Raw genomic sequence first — 21,689 nt, forward strand, 5'->3', positions numbered from 1 at the left:
AACACACAGTCCTTACCCCTCAGCATTTTATAGCTCTGTACATTGTAACTGCAGCTTACAAAATAAAATCTGTGTTGTTTTTTCCCAAACTAGAACTAAAGATGTTCTTTAAAATCCAGTCTTTAAGGTAAATCATGACACGTACCCTGCAGCATCACTGGCTTTAAATGCGCTGTTTCCATCTCACTGATTTAAAACCCTCAGACAGATAAAATTGACTTCCAACACCACAATGCAACACATGCAACGCCCACAGCGGGGCACTGTTGGGCTCCTCACAGATAATAAAAATTTCCAGCCACAGGTGATTTAGTTTCCTGGAGTTAAAAGACTGCTAGAATAGTCATGGAAGTGAATCAGAAATTAGTCTTCTCCTTACAAATCTGCCATTATGGAAAAAGCCACATAAGCAACAAGAACTGGCTTAAACGACCGCTCCATCAATTGTGTAATAATTTGCTTTTTCCTGCCTGCTAAGGGACTAACATGACAACTCTGCTCCCCACTCCGAGGGTGCTGCTCTGACAATGACTACACAGAGTAATAGAACCACAACGGTGACAGAGCCACTGAACGCTCTCTTGCCAAACCCCAAGAAAAAGGAATTCTTCCTCCTCATCTTCAAGAACAAACACTGACTGAGGATGAGCCATATGCTCTACAATACCTCACTACCTTCCCTTCCCTGCCCAGCCAAACCAGCAGAGCTGCAAACTGAACAAAACAAAGGGGTTTAGAAATATAAATATTTGCCCATGAGCCTTTTGTTTATGACCATCTGCTCCCACACAGCTGGAAATCCCCTGAAGTGTTTTCTTCTCCCATGTGAAATATGCTACCTAGATACTAATAGGATAAAAATTAAAGTGCAGCTATCGGCTCAACTTTCAATTACACCTTATATTAGAGTGCTATTAACAAAGCACAAGGGTTCAGGAATAGTACTGTTCCACAACTTGCATGCTGTTGATCTACATCTTCTCATAGCAACAGATCAAGATGGAGGCTACAAATTCACTTTCAACATGGTTAACACTGTGCCAAGCCTTTTGCTAAAAAAGCCAAGGCTACTACTGAATTTCAGTAATACTGTGACAAGACTGACAAGCAGACATTTGCAACAGTCCATGATAAAGGTTAATAGCGGCACTTGTCAGGATACACCTCATCTTTGATAAATGAAAACCTCTGAGCTTTTTCTCTCCCCCTGCAGGATCACAGTTGATCTAAGGATTAGAAATCTATTCTTAGTCCCCTTTCCAAATGACTAAACATATACTTGAAGGCCACCTCTTGACAGCAGGCACGTACATTCAGCCAATTCTTTGTCTATTTGTCACAAAGAAACTTAAGTCCAACCCATGGCCACAGCAACAGCAGTCCAACTCTTGCTTGCTGCAACAGCTTTAAAACAGGGTATGATTACACAGAGGTAGGTATCCCTGCTCCTCCGTCTCCCCCAAAGTAACTCAAAGCCACACTTTGTTGGGTTGTTTGATGCTTTTATTTATCACATGTAAAAACACTACTATTTCTGTTTGCAGGTACCTCTTGCTGCACTGCAAGTCACACAGCTCCAAACATCGAAGACCAGACAGGCAGAGAAAGGAATTAAAGTGTTTATGCCCAGACAAGGTCATGATCCCAGAGGGTGTTTAATACACAGAACCCCCCCCACAGGAACTGTTCTACAAAAGCAGTAGAGCATTACAAGTAACAGATCAGAGTTGGTGAAAACACTACATGAAGGAATCGTCTCAGGGGGAGAGGACCTGCAAACTGGTCTTTTTCTTTCAGCTGCCCTTATCTTTCTAGTATAGGTAATTGTGATCTAAGTAGATGACTAGTGCTTTAAACCAGAACAGGGTTGACTGATCCACACAGCTTAGTGGATACAAGGGTTCCTGAAGTTCCTTCCAGCAAAACGGGCCTTGCTGCCAAGCTCCTCTTCAATTCTGATGGAAAGGGAAGAGAGTGCCGGGTGTCAGCAGACAGCGTATAACTCCTGCATTAGCACAGCTGCTGACCTTACACTAAGTCACCCGATCTACCTGGTACTGAAGATACTACCACAGAGTCCCACCAAGCAACTTCAGTAATACACATGTTTAACTGCACTGGTCAGTATCACCCACCTTACATAGCTTTGCCCGAACATTTTAAGTGCTTGCCCAAGGGAACAGCATCATGCAGATAGGACAATGTCTCAGATCTAGTATCGCAGGATGCCTTGTATGATGCTCCTCTTGAGCATACCTGTTATGGGCATTACCCATTCAACTCATCATTTCGCCTACAGTCAGGTCAGCAAGTGCAGCACCAGCCCAAAGCCACCTCTGCCAGTGCCAGTTTGTCCTTAAGCTGCAAAGTGTTTGAGATGCAGAAGACCAAGCTGTTCCCCAAATGCATTAGTGGAACAGCCATTCTATGTCAGACTTAACCCTCAACCCTTTTCCCCCTGAAAGTCTCACCTCAGCAGCTGGTTATACTTGGCTAGACGCTCAGATCGGCAAGGGGCACCAGTTTTGATCTGAAAGGGAAATCAGAAAGTTAGAACTACAGCAGAAATAAGGACACAAAACTATTCTACTCTGTTGAGATTTATAAGCATAATCACAAGCTTGGTTTCAGCATCAGACTCTAAATATCTGTATACTCACAACTGGATAGGGCTTGGGAGCAATAAAGTGTTCATCTGCTAGCAGCTTCCGTATCAGGAAAACCTGATATACCCACTGGAGTTCACTAAGATTTTTTTTAAATTAGTGGTTAAAGGTGAGTTTACACAAGATAACATGTTCCCTTGTCACATTCCCATTAGACAAATCAGCTTCCTCCATACAGAGACAGCAAATATACACGCCTTAAGTCAGAGCAGACCCCATCTACTGTGCAGCATGGCTTCATCACCATATTAACTCATCAAGCAAAGAGGCAAACTACAGCAGCCACAGATACCAACCTGACCGGTGCAGAGACCAACTACCAGATCAGCAATGAAGGTATCTTCTGTTTCTCCAGAGCGATGACTCACCATCACACCCCAGCCATTGGACTGGGCAAGCTTGCAGCTAGAAGATATAAACAGATAAAGCCTCACACCATCCCTGTTTGCTTAGCAGCCTTTGCTCTAGCTATGATGCCAAGTGGCAGGCATTCCTTGCTTTGGCAAGACAGAACTGCCCCTTGGTACCTCTTAGGATTACGTGACAACACAGTGATAAAGAGCTGCTTTTACACATGCTTAGACCCAGTAAAGTTGTTTGATATGCCTATAGGACTTCAAGACCACAAAAGGTACAGGTTTACTTGTCGATATCCTCTATTAGTTAACAATTGTTCTCCCTCACAGATGGCCAAGCAACAGATTTCTATTCCAATAACTCTGGTCTATATGTTCATCTCCCTCAATTAGACCATCACCCTCCCTGGCATTGCCAAGAGGGGAGAACTTACGCTTGCAGAGACTCTGTCACTGAGCCAATCTGGTTGACCTTAAGGAGGAGGCAGTTGCAGGATTTCTCCTCCACAGCCTTGGCAATACGCTTAGGATTGGTCACAGTCAGATCATCACCAACCACCTGGATGCCAACACTGCCAGTGAACTTCTTCCAGGCAGCCCAGTCATCCTGGTCAAACGGATCTTCAATGGACACCACTGTAGAGAGATACAAGGAGCTTTAAGACAATGCCACCCTGAAAGGTCTTGTTTGAAATCAGTGGCACCAAAGTGCTGCAGCCAAGTATTATCCACCTCCAAGAACATTCTTAAGACTCCTAAAAGGCTAGCTGTTTGTTCTGCTCTTGATCCCTCTTATAAGGGAGGCTGCACCCTAACTCCTTCCTTCAGCAATCAATCCCTACTCACCACTACTACCATGCTTCTTGTTGACAAACAACTTACAGGGGTAGTTCTTGACAAAGCCCTTGTACAGGTCAGCCAGCTGATCAGGAGAAATGTATCTGCTGGGATCATCAGGGGATTTGAAGTCCAGGTCATACTTTCCATCACGGTAGAACTCTGAGGCAGCCACATCCATGCCAATGACAACCTTTTCAGTGTAGCCAGCCTTGCTGATAGCAGTCTTCAGCAACTCCAAAGCTGAAACATGGAAGGGTACTTCTGAGTTCCCACCAAACATCTCAACTCAGGAGCTATTCATTTACCAGCAACACTACATTCACTTGGCAAAGAATCTTCATTACCCCCTAAAGAAAGCCCAAAGACCCCACAGAAGAGGTTCTTAAACTCTCCCACTTCTCAAGTAACTGGAACAAGATTTTACTTCTAATACTGCTTTTAGCTTTTAATACTCTTGAGATACCATTATGGGATTCATAATCTCTTCAGGCAGGACTACATGTCAGCCCAGAAAGCTTAATACTAGATGGTAATACATCCTCTTTCAGCTTTATGAACATGGGCAGGAAGTAGTGACTGCGCTTTAGTCCCTTTCAGCTCCAGATCACGTGTTGACCATGAAAGTGGTAAGCATCCAAACCTGACAGGCAATGTGATGCACAGCCTGCCTCTGCACAGGGCACCCTCTCTTTGCATCTACCCGTTTTCCACTTGCATGTTTATATGCAGGACTAGAACTACTCAGTAGACACATCTGAATACTACCCACTATGCTACCATGTTTGGCAGAGTCCAAGCAAGGAAATTCAGTATGGTCACAACCAGTAAGACCCTCCCAATCACCCCTGACTCAAAGCCAAGCAGCTGGATCAACCAGGCTTTTTACAGTAGGAAGCTTAGATCAAGTGTTCTTGTTCAGGGTTTTTTTGTGGGTTTGGGTTTTGGAGAGTTTTTGCTTTGTTTTTTTGTTTTGTTTTGTTTTTTAAAAGATGTTAATGTAGTCCACAGTGCAAAAGCAGCTGCTGCCAGCAACACAAATTCCTTGGACTATAATGGTCATTCAAGGTCATATTCACTGATGTCTGCTAGGGTACAGACCTAGCAAGAGCTGCATGTGACTGTGGTATTCAGAAACACCCTGATTTCTGGTGCTGGCTCAGTACCTTCAGTGTCAGGCAAAACAGTTCAGAGGCCACCTTCAACAATAATATAACTAGCAGCTTTAAAGTAACAAGTAACTTAAGAGTTCTAGTACTCTACTGGCTTATTAGCAGCTTCATTTCTGCTGAAGAGGCAGAAAAACAGCTCTCCTGGTACAGTTTCTGTAGGAACAGGCATTTCACTTTCCACAAGACAAACTGCCTCCCTCCTCCAACAGGTTTCTGAACAGAACTGTTTGGCTGCAGAAGCAACAGAAGCTTCAACTTCCCAGGGAAGCCTTCGTGCACTCCCACACACTACCAGGCACAGATGAAACTGTTTTCCTCCTTTGTCAGCAGAACAACAAACGCCACTGAACTTAGACTACTGACTTCTGGGAAACCTGCAATGCATGCAGACATTCCCATACCACTTTTCAACTGGGAGGAGGTAAGATTCCCTTAAGCTGCTACAGGAATGAAACAGTAATGAGGTACTGAAGTCAAAGCCATCCTCTCAAGCTGCATAAACTGATGTTCAAGGGAATAGCTCTGTGATCCTGTACTGGACCACACCAGTGTGGCTTCTTGGAAAGTCTGTCAGAACAAGCAGAGCAAAGAAACAGCAGCAAGTCCTACAACCTACTCATCTTGCTTTCCAGTCATACTGGACAGGTATGGTCTTCATTCTCTGGCTAACAGTTACACCTCCTCCCACACTTAGCTCATTCTTACCTTCTTTATTTTCCAGGATGTTGGGGGCAAAGCCACCCTCATCGCCCACGTTGGTTGCATCCTTGCCATACTTCTCCTTGATTACATTCTTTAGATTGTGATAGACCTCTGCACCAATGCGCATTGCCTCCTTGAAACTGTCAGCACCCACAGGGAGGATCATGAACTCCTGCATAGCCAGCTTATTGCCAGCATGGGAGCCACCATTGATCACATTGAAAGCCTTGGAGTAACCAAAAACAAAAGTCAAGTTAGAATGTTTCAGGGTAAATTGATACCAGCATTTATGTTAAGACTCTTCATTCTCTAGGAAACTTGATCCAAGACCACAAAGACATCATGAAGCACCTGGTCAGATCAAGTCTTGAGCTAGCCCTACCAAGAGACTTACAGGAACTGGAAGAATGACTTCTGCATTTCCAGCAAGGTCAGCAATGTGACGGTACAAGGGGACACCCTTCTCAGCAGCACCAGCTTTGCATACAGCCAGAGATACACCCAAGATGGCATTGGCACCAAATTTGGCTGAAATAAGAAGAAATTTTTTACATAAATGTTAAGTCTTCATAAAGAGACTCAGCAATACCAGCACCACGGTCTTGATTATGGAAGCGCACAGCATATGCCATGCACTGCCCATTGTTTCTGATACGGCAAGATAGAATTCTATAAACCAAAATCCATCTTTTCACACCTCACTGCAACACAAAGCCTACTTACATTTGTTCTCTGATCCGTCCATTTCCAGCATCAGTTTGTCAATCTTTTCTTGCTCCACAACGTTGACATTCTGCAGAGAGAAGCAAGCAAAGCACTGCTTGACACCAAACATGGCTCTCCAAACTCTTACCTACCCACTGCATTTTTTATTTCCCTGGCAGGCACCAAGACTTGCTTAAGGGCAACTACCAACAGCTGAAGAGACTAGTTCTTGTCATTATCACACAGCAGCATCTTCTGTAAGGCTACTGTGTCCCTTGACTTCCTGACATTTACACCACTATCTGCCTGGCATAGCATAGGAGAAAGGCCCAGTTTATGCCCCCTGCCCTTTCAGTGCAAGCTCAAAGACAACCAGCTTGATCACAACATACACACATTCATAACTTAATACATAATGTTTGGAATTGTGACTAAGCATGTGCAATCACTTTATGCATTAACACTTAGTTTTACACCATCCTTTCTAGCTAGCCATTAGTGCCCACAAAGCACATGGGAATCTCGCTCAAGCAGACTTTACTAAGATCCCCTCAGATTCCCCTCCAAATTAGCCAGCTTGGATAAAACCCAGTCCCTCCCCATCACTCAGCCACCCTTTTAAGCACAAAGCAGCTTGTATTTTAACTGCACACCACTGAAGTTCCCAGGTGCTTAAGTATTTTTGCACACAACACTAGGCTACTAGAGATTGTTTTGATTAAGTGTCAGATATGCAGCCATTAAGTAAAGCAATTCCTGTAGGTAAGTTTGTTCACATGCACTCCAATACACAGGCTAACACCCCCCACCTTGTAATACAGTTCCTGTAACTGTCTCTAGAGAGACAACCCATTAGTTAGGACACACTGGACCAGCATTAGCTCATGTTAGCAGAAGACAGATTGCTCCTACCTTGCTAATCAGTGCAGGTGCAATTGTTTTATTGACGTGCTCAACAGCTTTTGAGACACCTGGAAGGAACAAGCAAATCAGACACAGGTCAACCACACTGACTACACAGGCATTAGTAGGTGATCTCAGTAACAATAAAAATCAAGAATACCACCTCATGCTAGTCAAACCCCAATCCAACCTGAGCTTACAGCCAAATCTGAACACTTATAGAGGTCACCTCAATTGAATGGAAGTTGCATGAAGTAAGCATCGTCTAGGAATGCCTGCTGCAATGTTAGTTTGCAAGACCATGCACTGGAGAAATTCATCCAAGTGACAAGGTTGCACTGAAAGCACATCCATTACCTGTGTACACAATGCTGTCCCCAGGAACTCGTTAACATATTTAACAGCTCTGGATACACCTGACAGAAGCGAAATGGACAAGAGAATCAAGGAAGAGATGAAGACTCAGCCAAAAACAAAGCCAGTCATGCAAGAAAAAGAAAAGGACACAAATAGGTAAACAGACCTACAAGTCAGCAAGTGCCTGATACTGAGCAGCAGACTAGAAACAAAAGGGTTCAAAGGGTAGAGGAAACTGTGCATCAGCCAGCAAGGCTGTATTTGGTCTTTCCATCCAGGTTTCCATACTATTGCAAACACCATTGTGGACCCAAGCCTCAAGTGGCTGAACGACAGCATTTAGAAAAGGTTTTAGGATAGGCTATTCCTATCCATTCATAGAATGGATGAGTAAGGGGAAAGAAAAAGGTTTCCCCAGAAGTTAAGCATGCAGCAGCTCAGGCATTTCACTATCTGCTATTATTCTGTAACATTGCTAACACATCACCTTAGCATATGTTTTATGCTTGATACAACGCTGAAGTACACTGTCTCTTGCACCTGGATGCAGGAACAGAAATTACCTGCTCCTGGCTTCAGACAGGGCATAAAGCATGAACACAGCACCATCCTTTTAATTTATGTGGACCTACCATTGTGCAAACCAGAAGTTCCAGTATGAACTTGCTTTTTGCCCCATAAGCAGAGACCATCATTAGCCAGCTACCGATATTAGCCTAAGGAATACAGTCATCCCTGCATGGTGGTTAAAGATTTCCAAAGACTTAAGCCTCAGAACTGGTGAATGCTAATTAAGTGCACCCTGAAACACATTAATTGTCTTTTAAATGGTCTAAGTCTGCAGATTTATGTTACAGAAGACCAAACAGCTATCTGCAAGTCATTCCATTTGGCAATTATTTTTTCATAACTCATGTTACTCCCTAGCTGACAAAAATGTTCAGCTGTGATAGTCTGTTGTAGAAACTCAGACTACCATCTAAGTGCCACGAAAAACTGCCTGTAGGATCAGATTTAACAGGTCTAAACACACACATATTTAGCACACATTTACTCTTCTCAAGGAAAAGTGCCCTAGGACAACAGCATAAGCTCTTCAGCTCTGGGACATTCAGTCATCTAAGAGTTTATTCTGTGTTAAAGTAGTAACAACCATGAATCTTCTCAGACAAGGCTCTCCGAGTTCAATTCAGCAGTTACCCACTCTAACCACTCTTCCTTAATATGCACAAAATATTTCAGCTTCCTATTACTGGACTGGCAGAAAAGTTTGAAGACAAGTAATTTCCTCTCCCAGCCAAAAGTTAAATTGATTGCATATACTTGGAAAGCATCACCAATGCTTTTACAGCAGCAAGCTGAAAAGGAGTCCTATCTGTCCAAGCTCTCAGAATTGTCATAAGAATTACTATTAGGATGTTTACTAGGTAATGACACCTTGTATGCAGCTATTTGTTTTCCCCCATACTTGTTCCCAAGCCAATCTGGTGACCACTGTGTTCAGTTTCCTTTCAGAACATACAACCAGTCCCCAACCAACTAAAATATTACACCACTAACATGAACTTCAGTACCCTGGCTACCTATCATGACAGACAAAAAGCTAAAAGTGGCTTTATTATGCAGTCTGAAACAAAAGTATCTTCCGTGATTACCAGTGTCAAGCTGCACACAAGCTGTTGTCAGCAGCTGGCCTAAACCTCAGGTTCAGAATTTAACATGCTGGGATCGAAGGAGCCTATAGTACCAGAGCAGATACATTTAACAGTTCTATGAAAATTTGGTGGATGAAGAGATCTTGTGACTAGCTGCAGTATCACCCAACCTTTAGGAGGAGGTGGTTCAGATGCTCTTACAACACGCTACTGAAGCACTCTGTACTCTGACATGCACCAACATGCAGGGCAACAAGAGTGGCCTAACAAAGTATGTTGGGGTATACTGTACTAGAGACATGATCACCTAGCTAACATGCCTGAGCTCCACATACCCACCTACAGAAGTACAGTGATCTCCACCACTACGTAGCTGCGCTGCTGGAGGCAGAGTCACTCTCCATATTCTCCCCTGGAAAATCCAGCAGTCTGTGCTTTACATCTGCCCCAGCCATACAGCCGATGTGTGGTATGCATTGCTATCATCTTACTGTTACTCTCCATTGCTTTTGCTTAAGTGCCATACCTTGTACAGAATGTGGACAGCAGTAAAGGAGCCCCTGTGTCCTCTGCTACAATTTGGCATAAACATACACAGCAGCACAGTCATTATAACGTGCCAAGCTGGGTACCAAAATTCAGGTTTACCTTTCCCCATGTAGCGTGTCTTGTCATTGTCACGAAGCTCCAGAGCTTCATAGATGCCAGTTGAAGCACCGCTGGGAACAGCAGCTCTAAACAGACCTGTTTACAACAGAAACAAGAACTCTCTTAGCACATTCAAACCCTCAAAAGCATTGTCCACTCATACACCATCCCAACCTACCACATACTTCCATCCCTGGAGATGGGAGAGGTGATCTCTAAGCCACATCTCTGCTCACTTATACACTGATCCCAAGAGAGCTGTCTGCTCCTTCACAGCATCACCAACTCATCAGTGTCTCCCTCATGCTGATCAACAGCAAGATGACTCACTCCTTCTCTTCCACTGTGCATTTCAAGTGGTTTAAGTTAGAAAATTCATCCATTGCCCTTCCAAAAAGGGTAGCTTTATTCACTGAATCTACTTTTGAGCTCAGTTTGGCAGGCAAGCTCTTAAAATGCTTCTAAGATGCAGTATAAAAGGGATGATTAGGAGGCCTATTTTGTTAATATGAGTTCTGAGCTCTTCCAACAACAGCACAGTCACCCAGACAGCCCATTCTTCCAACCAAGGATGCTGAACTTTGAGCAAGTCAGTACACTAGAGTCTGTTCTGCCTGTGCTTCAAGATGCCAGTCTCCAGTCCTTCCCTTATGCCACTACAGCAAAGAGCTTAGTAGGGGCAATCTCATTAAATGACTGCATTAATCTTTTGAGGCAGAAAGATCAGCTATTTAGTTAGTGTATTACAGCTATTGTGTTTGCTCATTCCACCAAACCACACTGGTATGTGTTTGCACAATGCCTTTGTCAGATCCTATCAGATATGAGATGAACAACTAACAAACCAAGGGAAAGTCCTGCAATAATTAAAAATATAAGATGTTATATGTGAAAACCCAATTAGACAAGTTTAGTCATGCCTGAGCACTTACAGAAAGAAGAAACCATTACCCAAGATTCAACTCTGCAGCAGAAAACTGTTTCATTACACAAAGTTACTGCTAGACAAATCAAGAATTAAACCTCAAGCGCAGTCACACAGAGTTTAGGGAACACTGAAAACTAAGACCATTAGCAGCTGCTTAAGGACAGGAACGAAGGCCTTATTAACATTGAGTTTGTAAGCGCTATCCCAGTTTACGCTCAGGGCAAGGGGAGGACAGCAGGTTTGGATTAACACTTGCACAATTTAGACTGTAAGCAGCAGCACACTTCAAAAAATGCTTCACTGTCCAGGCCAGTATCTTGAGCTCAGCAAATTCATCCCAGTAGAATGGGGTAGAGGTTTTTCCTCCAAGTCCCATAGCAAGCTCTGCAATATGTTATAGGTATGAAGGAAAGAGTAAGGACAATTGCACTGCTGGAACAGGACAGTTTGTATACTTCTGACTGTCTCTTCAGTTTTATCAGATACAAGAAAGGAATAAACATCTACAGCTAAGGACTCACCTTTGTTGGTAAAGAGGTCTACCTCGACAGTGGGATTCCCACGAGAGTCAAAGATTTCACGGGCATGGATCTTGAGAATCGACATCTTTAATACCTGAAAAGAAGAGTTTAGCATTAATCATAGAATGATTTGGAAGGGACCTTCAAAGATCATCTACTTCAACACCCCTGCCATGGGTAGGGACATCTTTCGCTAGATCAGGTTGCTCAAAGCACCATCCAACCCGAGTTTGAACACTTCCAATGATGGGGCATACACGACTTCTCTGGGCAACCTCATCCAGTGTCTCGTCATCCTCATCATAAAAAATTTCTTCCTTATATCCAAACTAAATCGACCCTCTCTCAGTTTAAAACTTCCAGTTTCAACTTGTTCATCAATATTCTTCAAACACAGCTCTGTGCAATCAATCTTTCTTTAAACACATAAAGGACAATCCCCACACCTCTCCTTCCTTGCCTGTCCCTCCTCAACAGCTTAGAGCCATTGATGCCAGCACTCCAGTCATGTGATTCATCCCACCAACCTCCAGCAATAGCAATTATATCATAGCTTTCCAGGTGCACAAGGGCTTCCACCTCCTTCTGTTTGCTACCCATGCTGCATGCATTGGTATAGAGACACTTCAGTTGGGCTACAGACCCTGCCAACTTTTTAGAACAAGCCTGAATTCCTTTGAGGCATTTCACAACTGTTTCCCTGTTGGTTCCTAATATATCAGTAGCATCTCACTCTTCTATGTTACTCAAAACTCCACCTCTTTCCCCCTAACTAAGTCTAGTTTAAAGGTCTCCTCATAAGTCTGGCCAGCTTGTTGGTGAAAATGCTCTTGCCCCACTTCATCAGGTGAATCCCATCAGCTACCAAAAGACCCAGCTTCTCAAAGGTTGATCCATGATCATAAAAGCCAAAATCCTGAGGATGGCACCAGCTAGGCAGCCAGGCAATCACCTGTTGAATTCATCTCCTCCATCCTCCACCCCTTCCTCTGACTGGGAAGATAGAGGAGAACACAGGAAGATAGAGAACACCACCTGTGCTCCTCATCCTCTTAACATTGCTCCAAAGGACATAGTCTCCTTTAATGTTTTGAAGTTACCTCATTGCAGTATCATTAGACCCTACACAGAATATCAGGAGCAGATAATTCATAGGGTTCACCAGGCTTGGCAGCCTCTCAGTGACATCACGAATGCAAGCTTCTGGTAGGGCAGCAAACTTCTCTAGAGAAATTGTCTCAATGGAAAATGGGCACTTCAGTGCCCCTCTGTGAGGAATCTCTAATTACTAATACATTACATGCTTTTCTGGTGGCACCAGTTCTAATGCAGGCGGGTGGCTGGATCAACTTTGCATGGTTTGCTTTTCCTGGATCCCATCTGTTACTCACATGCTCTTCATTCTTCGATCCCAGAGCATCATGCCTGTTATACAGGAGTATTTCAGAGGACTAGGGAAGATTCTTCCACCCCAGGCGGTGACAAGGGTCCAGCCTCCATCTCATGAACTACTGCTACTTGCATCAGTTAGCTCAAGGTTGAAGTCAGGCTCACCTTCCCCTTGCACAGCATTAAAGCAGGGCTGTTGCTTAGCCTGGGGCAGTGCACAATACCATCTATCTTCCTCCTGCTCACATCTATTGCAGTGCCTGTTGAGCTTCTTCTGTAGCTTAGCTACTTGTTTGAGGAGTTTTTCTCATGATGGCACTTGCAGCTATGACATCCACTGCTGCCTTCATGTGCCAGGGGGATTTCCAGTTACTGAAGCTCTATGCAACCCAAGGTCTGGACAGCTATTCCAGTCCTCGAGAGGACTGTTTGGGTAGAAACATCAGCATAGTTAAGTTGTAGTGCTTCTGTTCGGGTTTCAGCCACAACCTTGCAGTTGCAGCAGGTGGACACCATTTTCTTTCAGCAGGTCACAGTCTCCTTATAGTTCAGGGAGGGGGGGTAGGGGGTGGAGAGTCCACTAATAAAGTGGTAATTCTTTTGCAAAGGTGCCATCCTTCTAATTACCTGGAGACCTCAAGCTTCTGGGTAGGCTTGCACAGCCACCAGTTGAGCTGGGGTGACCATGAGGTTGCAGCCTAAGCCTGCAGGTGAACAGAGCAAGCAGCAGCACAAAAACTGGCACACCCTTCCCACAAGAGCTGCCATGCAAACTGCTGACGCTGCTCCCAACAGACACCTCTCCCTGTTTCCACGCTGGTTATCGGTGCTCCCTAGAGGCTTCCAGCAGCTTGAACTGGCCACTGGCACAGCTGGCATCACCCAACTCTCACTCAACCCTCTTGAGACCTGCTGCCTGGTCCCTCTCCCACACAGCCCAAGGGTGCCAAGGACACAGAAATCCCCTCAGACACCCTCCCCAGGGACCTCACAAGCCTTGCACTCCCTCTCAGCATGCAGCAGCTGCTCCTGCTACCATCAGCTTGACATTCATATCCTGTAGTAACACCTGCAGTCATACGAACAGTTCAAAAACATCACATCACACTACTTCAACTGGGAAAACTTTTTATACTTGGTGAGAGTTAAGAGTCTTACGTTGAGGACAGAATTCTTAACCTAGGTGGGAAGAACAGTCTAAAACCAGAAGCCTTGTTTCCAGAGAGATCTGAGGGAATGTCACCTCACCACATAAGAGCAGCCAAGTAATCCTAATACAGGAAATCTCTGCTACTAGTTAGAATTCTTTCTGATAAAAGACTAAAGTGCAACAGTTCTTGGTATGCACAGCAGCTGTTCAGAGCTGAATGTAACCTATCTTGAAATAGAAACAGACAGTCACAGCTCTAATTAAGAGCTCGCATTAATAGTTACACCGTCTTGAGTACTTACAGAAATAGTTTTTCCTCCTAAAAGAAAAAAAATCACCACAATCTTTTGAACACTTCCTTTTCCCCCTTTCTCACATATCTACACACTTTTCCTTAATAAAACTGCAGTAAGCTCAGCTACATTTTAAAAATTAAGTCATACAAATGCCTGTAAGCCATCGACTGGCACCAAACCCAGCTCATCTGCAGAGAAGCTCAGCCTCAGAAGCAGAACTGTCTGGAAGCCAGCTTTTTGGCAAGCCAGTGTGGGTGGTAACCCTGTTTACAGAAATGGGTATGAATCTCTCTGCAGTTACTGCAAAGTTAAGAAAACAGGACCATAGAAATACTGCTGCTTGTACAGAGCAGGGATGTAACTACATACACTATTCTTCCTCCACCACAAATTTTCCCTCCCCGTGTTAAAAACACAGGTAGCCATTTGGTTTGTCCCCTTGGCTTTAGAGTGTCTCTCCCAGTTGTCCTGCCTCTAAGCAGCATATTGTATAGGCAGCTCAAAGACTTTAGCTATTGCCTGCTTTACAGTAAGACCCACACACTGACATATGACTAACCTAAGCAGCAAGACAACTTGGTTCAAGCTGGCCTTCATGCTGCCACTACTTAACTTTAATCAGTGGATATGCAAGCTAGAAAAAAATCCCTGCAACTCTCCAGTTATCAGTCTCTACCATACTAACACTTATCTCTCGGCACTTGCACTGAGCAATGGCTAATAGGAAGAATCTCCATTTATCTGAAAAGGACTTTCAGAGGTTATTACACTGGCACCTGCTATGCCTTACTTCCATTTTCAGAACCATAGCTCTGCGACAAAACATTAGGTGCCTTACTCTTCGAAAGCATAGCCAGCTCACAGGAAGTCTTAGTACAATGCAAGAACTGTTTGTTCACCCTCACAAAGAAGGTGGCACTTTAGGAATACACACTGCAAGAGCTTCCGTTGGGAATATCTGCCAGGTTTGACAGGATACTCAAGTGTCCTTGACAAATGACCTTTCCAGCAGTCCCTCCCTTTTCTTTAGAAGGAGGCATTTCACAGCACTGCGCCATTCCAGAGATTCCTCACACCATTGGTTTGGGGTTTTTTTGGCTCATTTTACAAACCCACCCACTTCTGTGTTCAAGAAACAGTTTTCCCACTGAGCTATTCCTGGGTAAAAATCTGACGCTGTTTAGCTCATCAGAAGCTGAGCATTATGTATTCTGCCTCAACCAATTCAGTCAACTCATCTAGAAAGTGAGTCAGCCCACACACAGGTCTAGTTGTAGAAATGCTAACTGAACTCAAAAGAGCTCATCAGTGGCACTGCCTGCTCCAGACCTTTGTACTTAGTGATGGAGCTAGCCAAACACACACAAATGCATGCATTGCCTTAAACCTTTTATTTGGCAGTATGATCTGCTGTCAAGGTCAGTGTCTCCCTTTAGGAGAAGGGCCACACACACCAGCTTTGCTGGCCTTCCCAGCAGCACACGTTGTTACCTACATCAAGGCTAAGTTACAGCCCAGTGCGCCACTGCCAGTTCTGGGTACTAGCTTTGCTATCAACTGAAATCCAAGAATTCACCACTTAACTCCCTGTTTAATCCCATCCTCTGCACAGCGCATGCAGTACTCTAACACCAATGCAGGCTACTCCAACTTAAAATCATTTCCAGAGGTTTTGTTTACAGCCAACTTTACCACCAAAAACTGTATTTGTGAGTTATTCTGTAGCCACATTTCTCTAAGACAGGGTTAAGACTGAGCACTGCAAGCATCTGAATGGACATTAAAAAACAAGAGTAAAGTTTGGCCATAGAAAGAACTATCCTAGTCAGTGTCTCGTTACAGAACTGCCATACAGTTATCAGTGTAAGTCTTACATGACACTTCAAAGTCCCATAAGGCTACAAGTCACACACTATCACCACTCTGAAAAAAAGTTTACTGCTCCTTAGAGTATTGACCTCACTGTATTAGATCCTAACATACCAATCCTACTGCTGAAGCACTCCTGAAAACTGGATAAACGTCGACCAAAAAGGGCACCTTCCAATCTTACTGCCTTGTGTTCCACATGGTATTAATTCACCTCTATGCTCTGCAACACAATGCAACGTGTTTTAAATAATGCCTGGCAGGGAGTAAGTCACAGACATGTTGAACTACTTTCTCTCTTGTTGTTTAATAAGATGGAGGCCTGAAACTGCATTGCCTCAATCTGTGGGTTTGGATGACAAACTTCACTACTTCCTGCCAGGCTCAGAAAGTCATAGCCCTGCCCTGTGACTCAGCAGTCAAGTAACGGAACAGGAGAAAGACCAAGATCCTCTCCTGCAACCCTGCACGAGGCAAGCTGGTTAAGAGGCAATATTTCTTCCACACCTTAACATCCAGAGACACACACCAAGTCGTCAGGTGCTACTCCCCACGACTGCTGCCTCGATAACTAGCACTTAATTAACCCCACTGGGAGACCTAAGGCACACAGATCTGCGTGCTGACATCAAACATCAAATATTTGAGATGCGTAGCTGAAGGACATCCACTGCCACTAGAGAGGGGAAGGTCCAAATCATGACACGCAATCTGAGAGCGACTGTTAATGATTAAGAGAGAGAGGTTAAACCCTGCCTTTGAAAGAAGCCTTGACCCATCCCATTCCCCGGAAGGTTTTACACCCACCCATCCACCCACCACCCCCACCTCCACCCCCCCCCCCCCGCTGCGCACGCTGACGGTGCTATGGCCGGCGCAGGCCTCCCGCCGCCCCTGCGATGCGGCTGGCGCGCTGCGTGGCAGAAAGCACGCCCACAGCGGCCAGCGCCCCCCCCCCCCGGAGACCGCCCAGGCCCGGCCTGGCCCCCGGGCAGAACCGGCGCGGCCCCATCTCACGGGGCCGGCGGGGCCTTCGGAACTGCTGCCCGGAGAAGGAAATGAGGGGAAACCGCGGCCCCACCGGGACCTCTCGCCCCGCGTACAACTGCGGGGGGGAGTGTGACTGGGCCGCTGAGGCCACTGGCGGCCGGCAGGCCCTGCCGCCGCCACACTCACCTTCGGCCCAGCAGCCCCGCTCCGCACCTCAGCCCCGCTCGCCGCCTCACCTCCGACTGGGACCGAGCGGCTCCGCGGACGGCAGGCTATAGCCCACCCCATGCAGATGAGCCGCCCTCCTCCCGCCCTCCATTGGTCGGCTCAGCTCCTCTCCGGTTTCCCATTGGCCCGCCGGGCCTTTCACCGCTCTTCCATTGGCTACCCGCTCCTCGCGCCAGAGGCGGGCTCGCGTGCGTGCGCTACGTGCCGCGGCGGCCCTGTCGGCTCTGCCGTTCGCCTCGTGGAAAATCCCGGCGGGGGGGGAGGCGGAGCCGCGCGCCCCTCCTCCCCGGCGCGTGCTGCGGGGCGAGCGGGCGGTCCTGAGGAAAGGCGGGAGGGCGCTGAGGAGATTTCTCCTCCTGTGGCAAACCCCGGAGGCAGCGACAGCCGGGGGGGCTTCTCTGCTGGCCTGTGGGGACAAAGAAAACGGGTCTTTGGTGCGCGGGAGAGATTCTTGGGGTACATGGAGTGTACACGTCCCTCTGTGAACATAGACCCGGGCCGGTGGGGAGAGAGAGGAGGAACGGCCTGTGGTCGTTGTCACTAAAACTGGAAGCTGAGCCTTGATTTTGCCAAGGCCCCACAAGCGCGTGGTTCAGCTCAGTGCTGCCGCGTCGCTGAAATCCCATCCCTGCTTGCTCGGAAGGAAGGTACAGATGCGCTTGCACACACGGGGTGGGCGTAGAAACGGCGACTGAAATCGGCAGGAAGGCGGCACGCTGCCAAGAGGAAGGCTGGGAGGAGAGGCGGGGGGTTATTAGTTCTAAGGAAAGGTTAATTACAAATACAATAAATTTTTACTTTGATTTTGGAGTGAATATCCATTACACTTCCTGGGGTGGAGAAGGAGCACTTATGCAATTGATTATGACACCTCAGATACTAGTGTGCCAACAGGAACAAAAACCTTTTCAAGTGTTTTGCCTGGATCTGCACAAGGGCATCTGATGCCCCAAGACACATGCTTGAAGACTGTATTATGACCAAAAGATAATGGAGCAGAACAGAGCTCACCACTAGGCCACAGATTTAAAGCCACTGCCAAAATGGAGTGACTCATGCTCCTGAAAAGCTCCGATCCCGCCATGGATGTTGAAAAAAACATCACATTATTCATTGATAATTATTTAGTCTGCTGCATTATGGTGAAGTATGAACCATGCACCACTGAATGAACTGGGTGCTTTGTGATTGGCAAAGCCTCCATCTCTGGAAAGTAATACTCAACTTTCTACGGACTCAGCGGTAACCACGTGTCGTGGAGTTTAATAAGAACATGACCACCCACATGAGTTGTTCCCAGCTGCGGCATTGCAGAGGGATCCTGTTCCTTCGTGGACCTATCTATCCAACTCCCCCCTGGTAGCTGTTCCCTGCAACCGGCTTGGCAAGGCCCCACTCCATCTCCCCCTTTGTGCTGGAGCATTGGACCCTGGGGGGGTGTGGTGCTGGTGGGGGGGCATGCCTCCTTCCCCCTCAGCCCTTGTTGCCACCAGTCCTCCAGGCTCTCCCTGGTGGTATGGCTGCCAGGGAATATTCTGCTTTGGTTACGTTAGATAAGTTGGAGTTGTACCACAAGGTCTTTGTGGGTTTATTATGGAGAATAGCTGTGTCCATGCTTCCCATAAGCCTGTTTTTCTTCCAGGATTTTTTAACTGGGGGATAGTCACACATTGCACTGCGGAAGGGAGTCTGCAATGAGGGGAATCCCATTGCAAGGTCAAAACATTTGAAGAGGGCCATAGGCTGACCTGGGAAATGCACGGTCTTGTCCCTTCTCACATTCCCATGCCCTCAGCCTTTACTCCTGGACACAATTGCTCCCATTCACGGCAGAGTACCATCCCCAGCCGTGAGTGTGTGAAGCCCTGAGCAGGGACTGATGCTTTGTCTTGCTGCGACAATGCAGAGCCCAGATCTATGTGTGTAATCCCATGGGGACTCCCAATTCCCCTGGGTTTGCTTCCTCCCATTTCACCTGACACTACACAGCCTGTGTTCAGACTGATGGAGGCCTGGCTCTGCAGTATTTGAGGTACATAAAATCAAACCTGTGGGGTCTAGGGGCTCCAGTGGTTTGACAGTGCCCAGTTCCTCCTGACTGCACCATTCAAAACCATTTTGTTGCTTGCAAAGTTAGTTATGTTTGTGCTTGCTCCAAACTGCCTCGCCCTTCTAGCCTGAGTATGACTGATCATTTCTTCTGGGCACATTTTTCTTTCCTTCCTGAGAACATGCCCCCGAGACAAGCTTTAAGTCTAATAAAAAGCAAAGGAAATCTGTTGAACTGACCGCCTTCCCTAGGCACGCCATGCTGACACAGTACCCCACGAGGCCCCCCCCGCATGACTCCTAGGCTCTTAGCAAGGAGACGCCATTTGAAACCCAAGTGCAATGTGGCCCACATGCTCACAACGGCACTGCATGCTGGTTTTTTGTGCTTTTTCTGCCTCGCTGGGGGTGCAGATTCATGTGGGCTGCACAGCCATCAATCAGGTTGAAATGCTGCTGGGTTGCACACAGATGAAATAAAGCAATATTGGCCAGGAAAAGCCCTTGGAATTAAACTGTCACTTTGTAGGTAGATGATTCTTTGCAGTGCCAACCTCCCCAAAACTGCACGTTATACCTCTTATAGCTGTGTCCTTGGCAGTAGTTCCTGACTTATCCTGGAGACTTACCCTTCCTGGTGCAAAGGGGAGCATTCCCTGCAAAAACATGCTCCTGAGCGATCAGACGCTGGAAATCATAAAACTGGATTTTTTATGCTGGGTAACTGCTCGATTGGAGATGCTCCACCACCACTGCACTTTGTAAAAGTCCCTTGATTGCTATGCATGGAAAATCACATAGAGGTACTAAGTCTTACAATGAACTAGGGAAGATGGAGCACAAGAAAGCCTAAGGCCAGGGGAACTTCAACATTGTAGTAGTTGAGCAAAAGACTGATGGTGAAGTATGGTAGGGTGCTCTTTGGGAATAGAAGACGTATTATGAAAGGCCATAATTAGCTTGGTGGCAGGTAGAAGTGGCGTGTAAAGCAAATCCTCTGGCCTGGGAAGCTGAGCACTGAGCCTGTTGCAGCTCCATATTCCTGTTCAACAGAACCAAAGCTGTGAGAGAGAACTGGCTGTAGAAGACCAGCCTAGTCTTTCACTTGTCCCTTGCCTAGGCTCTTCTTTCCTTGTGACCACAAAACCAGCACAAAGCAAGCAAATGTCCTTTGCAGGAGCGTGAGCAACAAGCTGCGTGCTGAGAACCTGCATCCCCTCCTACTCGCACGGTCCCATCCCCGGCAGGCAGGACTCACTCGTGGTTCTGGCCGCAGACGCCGTGCCAAGAGCCGTGTCCGCTCCACTGAATCGTGTGTCTGCGAGAGAGGGCGCAGCTGAAGGCACTGGCCCTACAGTAGCTAGAGGCAGCATTGATCAGGCATCCATGATCAGAAGTCTGGCACTGTTCAGGTGTTGGTATAATTTTTCCTAGATCAGCAGTTTTAAAATTGCACTGTACCATACATATTAAAATAAAATTCAGAGCTGATGTTAAAAATGCCACTACTCAGTCATGTATCCTGCCTGATTTTTCTTTTTCTCTTTCTTTAAAGAAAAGGTTGAGCATCCTTAAGGCTATGAGATAGCTAGCTGACTTGAGTTTCTGTGGGAACCCAGACTTGTTACCAGTTAATCAAATACTCAATGCACTCTTTTAAAATAATATATTTCTTTCATGGTTTGTGAGGAAGATATATGGCTAATAGGGTGGACACTGGGAACAGAGAGTTTCAGGAAAATGTGAAGCCAGTGTAGCTAGTAATCCAGTTTGACAGCCCACACAAGTACACTAACACATCGGTGTAACATGCTGATGGCGCAGATGGAGAAAAAACACCAACACAGTTCTAGCTTAGAGGCATCCACCACCCAGAAATGTAAAACACTTCTCACGATCAAAATCCCCTTCCATTGCAAGGCCTAGTCATTTCTTATGTTTTACAGGCCATAGTAGAATAATAAGTGTAATATATATATTAGGTTTTTTGATTGCTTGCAACATGCTCATGAGCACAGAAGCTGACTAGGCCAGCCTTTTCCTTCCCTGTTTAAAGTGGTTGGGCAGGAGAGTTCAGAGCTTTGCAGAGTGGGAAATCACTGCTTCAAACGGCTAAGGATGCCAAGGCAGGGAGCAGAACCACCACAGATCAGGACTTGTTTGCCAGTGGATTAATATGCTTAGTAACCATTATGCAGTGTAGGGTGCATTCCAGGGCGTGAGCTTTTGTAGCACCTTGAAAGCACTTCCTGAATACTCAGGGACTTC

General features: G+C 46.0%; 1 protein-coding gene across 3 annotated transcripts; it reads right to left on the bottom strand.

Moving 5' to 3' along the window:
- Positions 1-1,481: 1,481 nt before the first annotated feature.
- Positions 1,482-17,439, bottom strand: ENO1 (enolase 1). Of its 3 annotated transcripts, none has more exons than XM_075027305.1 (12): positions 17,331-17,439; positions 11,451-11,544; positions 10,002-10,097; positions 7,351-7,409; positions 6,457-6,526; positions 6,128-6,261; positions 5,737-5,959; positions 3,905-4,102; positions 3,457-3,658; positions 2,963-3,071; positions 2,472-2,530; positions 1,482-1,955 (listed from the first exon to the last, which is right to left on the bottom strand). In XM_075027305.1, exons 1-12 carry the CDS (start codon positions 17,430-17,432, stop codon positions 1,886-1,888), a joined length of 1,416 nt encoding a protein of 471 aa, XP_074883406.1. In that variant the 5' UTR covers positions 17,433-17,439; the 3' UTR covers positions 1,482-1,885. The 3 variants fall into 3 exon arrangements, with proteins under 3 accessions (XP_074883406.1, XP_074883407.1, XP_074883408.1); XM_075027306.1 differs by lacking the exon at positions 7,351-7,409 and adding an exon at positions 7,699-7,757; XM_075027307.1 differs by lacking the exons at positions 10,002-10,097; positions 11,451-11,544; positions 17,331-17,439 and adding an exon at positions 7,699-7,747.
- Between the last annotated feature and the right edge of the window lie 4,250 nt (positions 17,440-21,689).

The sequence above is a fragment of the Buteo buteo genome, chromosome 5, assembly GCF_964188355.1.
Source record: "Buteo buteo chromosome 5, bButBut1.hap1.1, whole genome shotgun sequence".
Taxonomy (NCBI): domain Eukaryota; kingdom Metazoa; phylum Chordata; class Aves; order Accipitriformes; family Accipitridae; genus Buteo; species Buteo buteo.

Excerpts from the sequence above, each read along its gene's own strand:
- ENO1 (XM_075027305.1), bottom strand. The coding sequence starts at position 17,432 with ATGGGGTGGGCTATAGCCTGCCGTCCGCGGAGCCGCTCGGTCCCAGTC. Across the intron at positions 5,960-6,127 it reads AAGTCATTCTTCCAGTTCCT|GCTTTCAATGTGATCAATGG; the intron begins GTAAGTCTCTTG and ends GGTTACTCCAAG. Across the intron at positions 4,103-5,736 it reads CATCCTGGAAAATAAAGAAG|CTTTGGAGTTGCTGAAGACT; the intron begins GTAAGAATGAGC and ends TCCATGTTTCAG.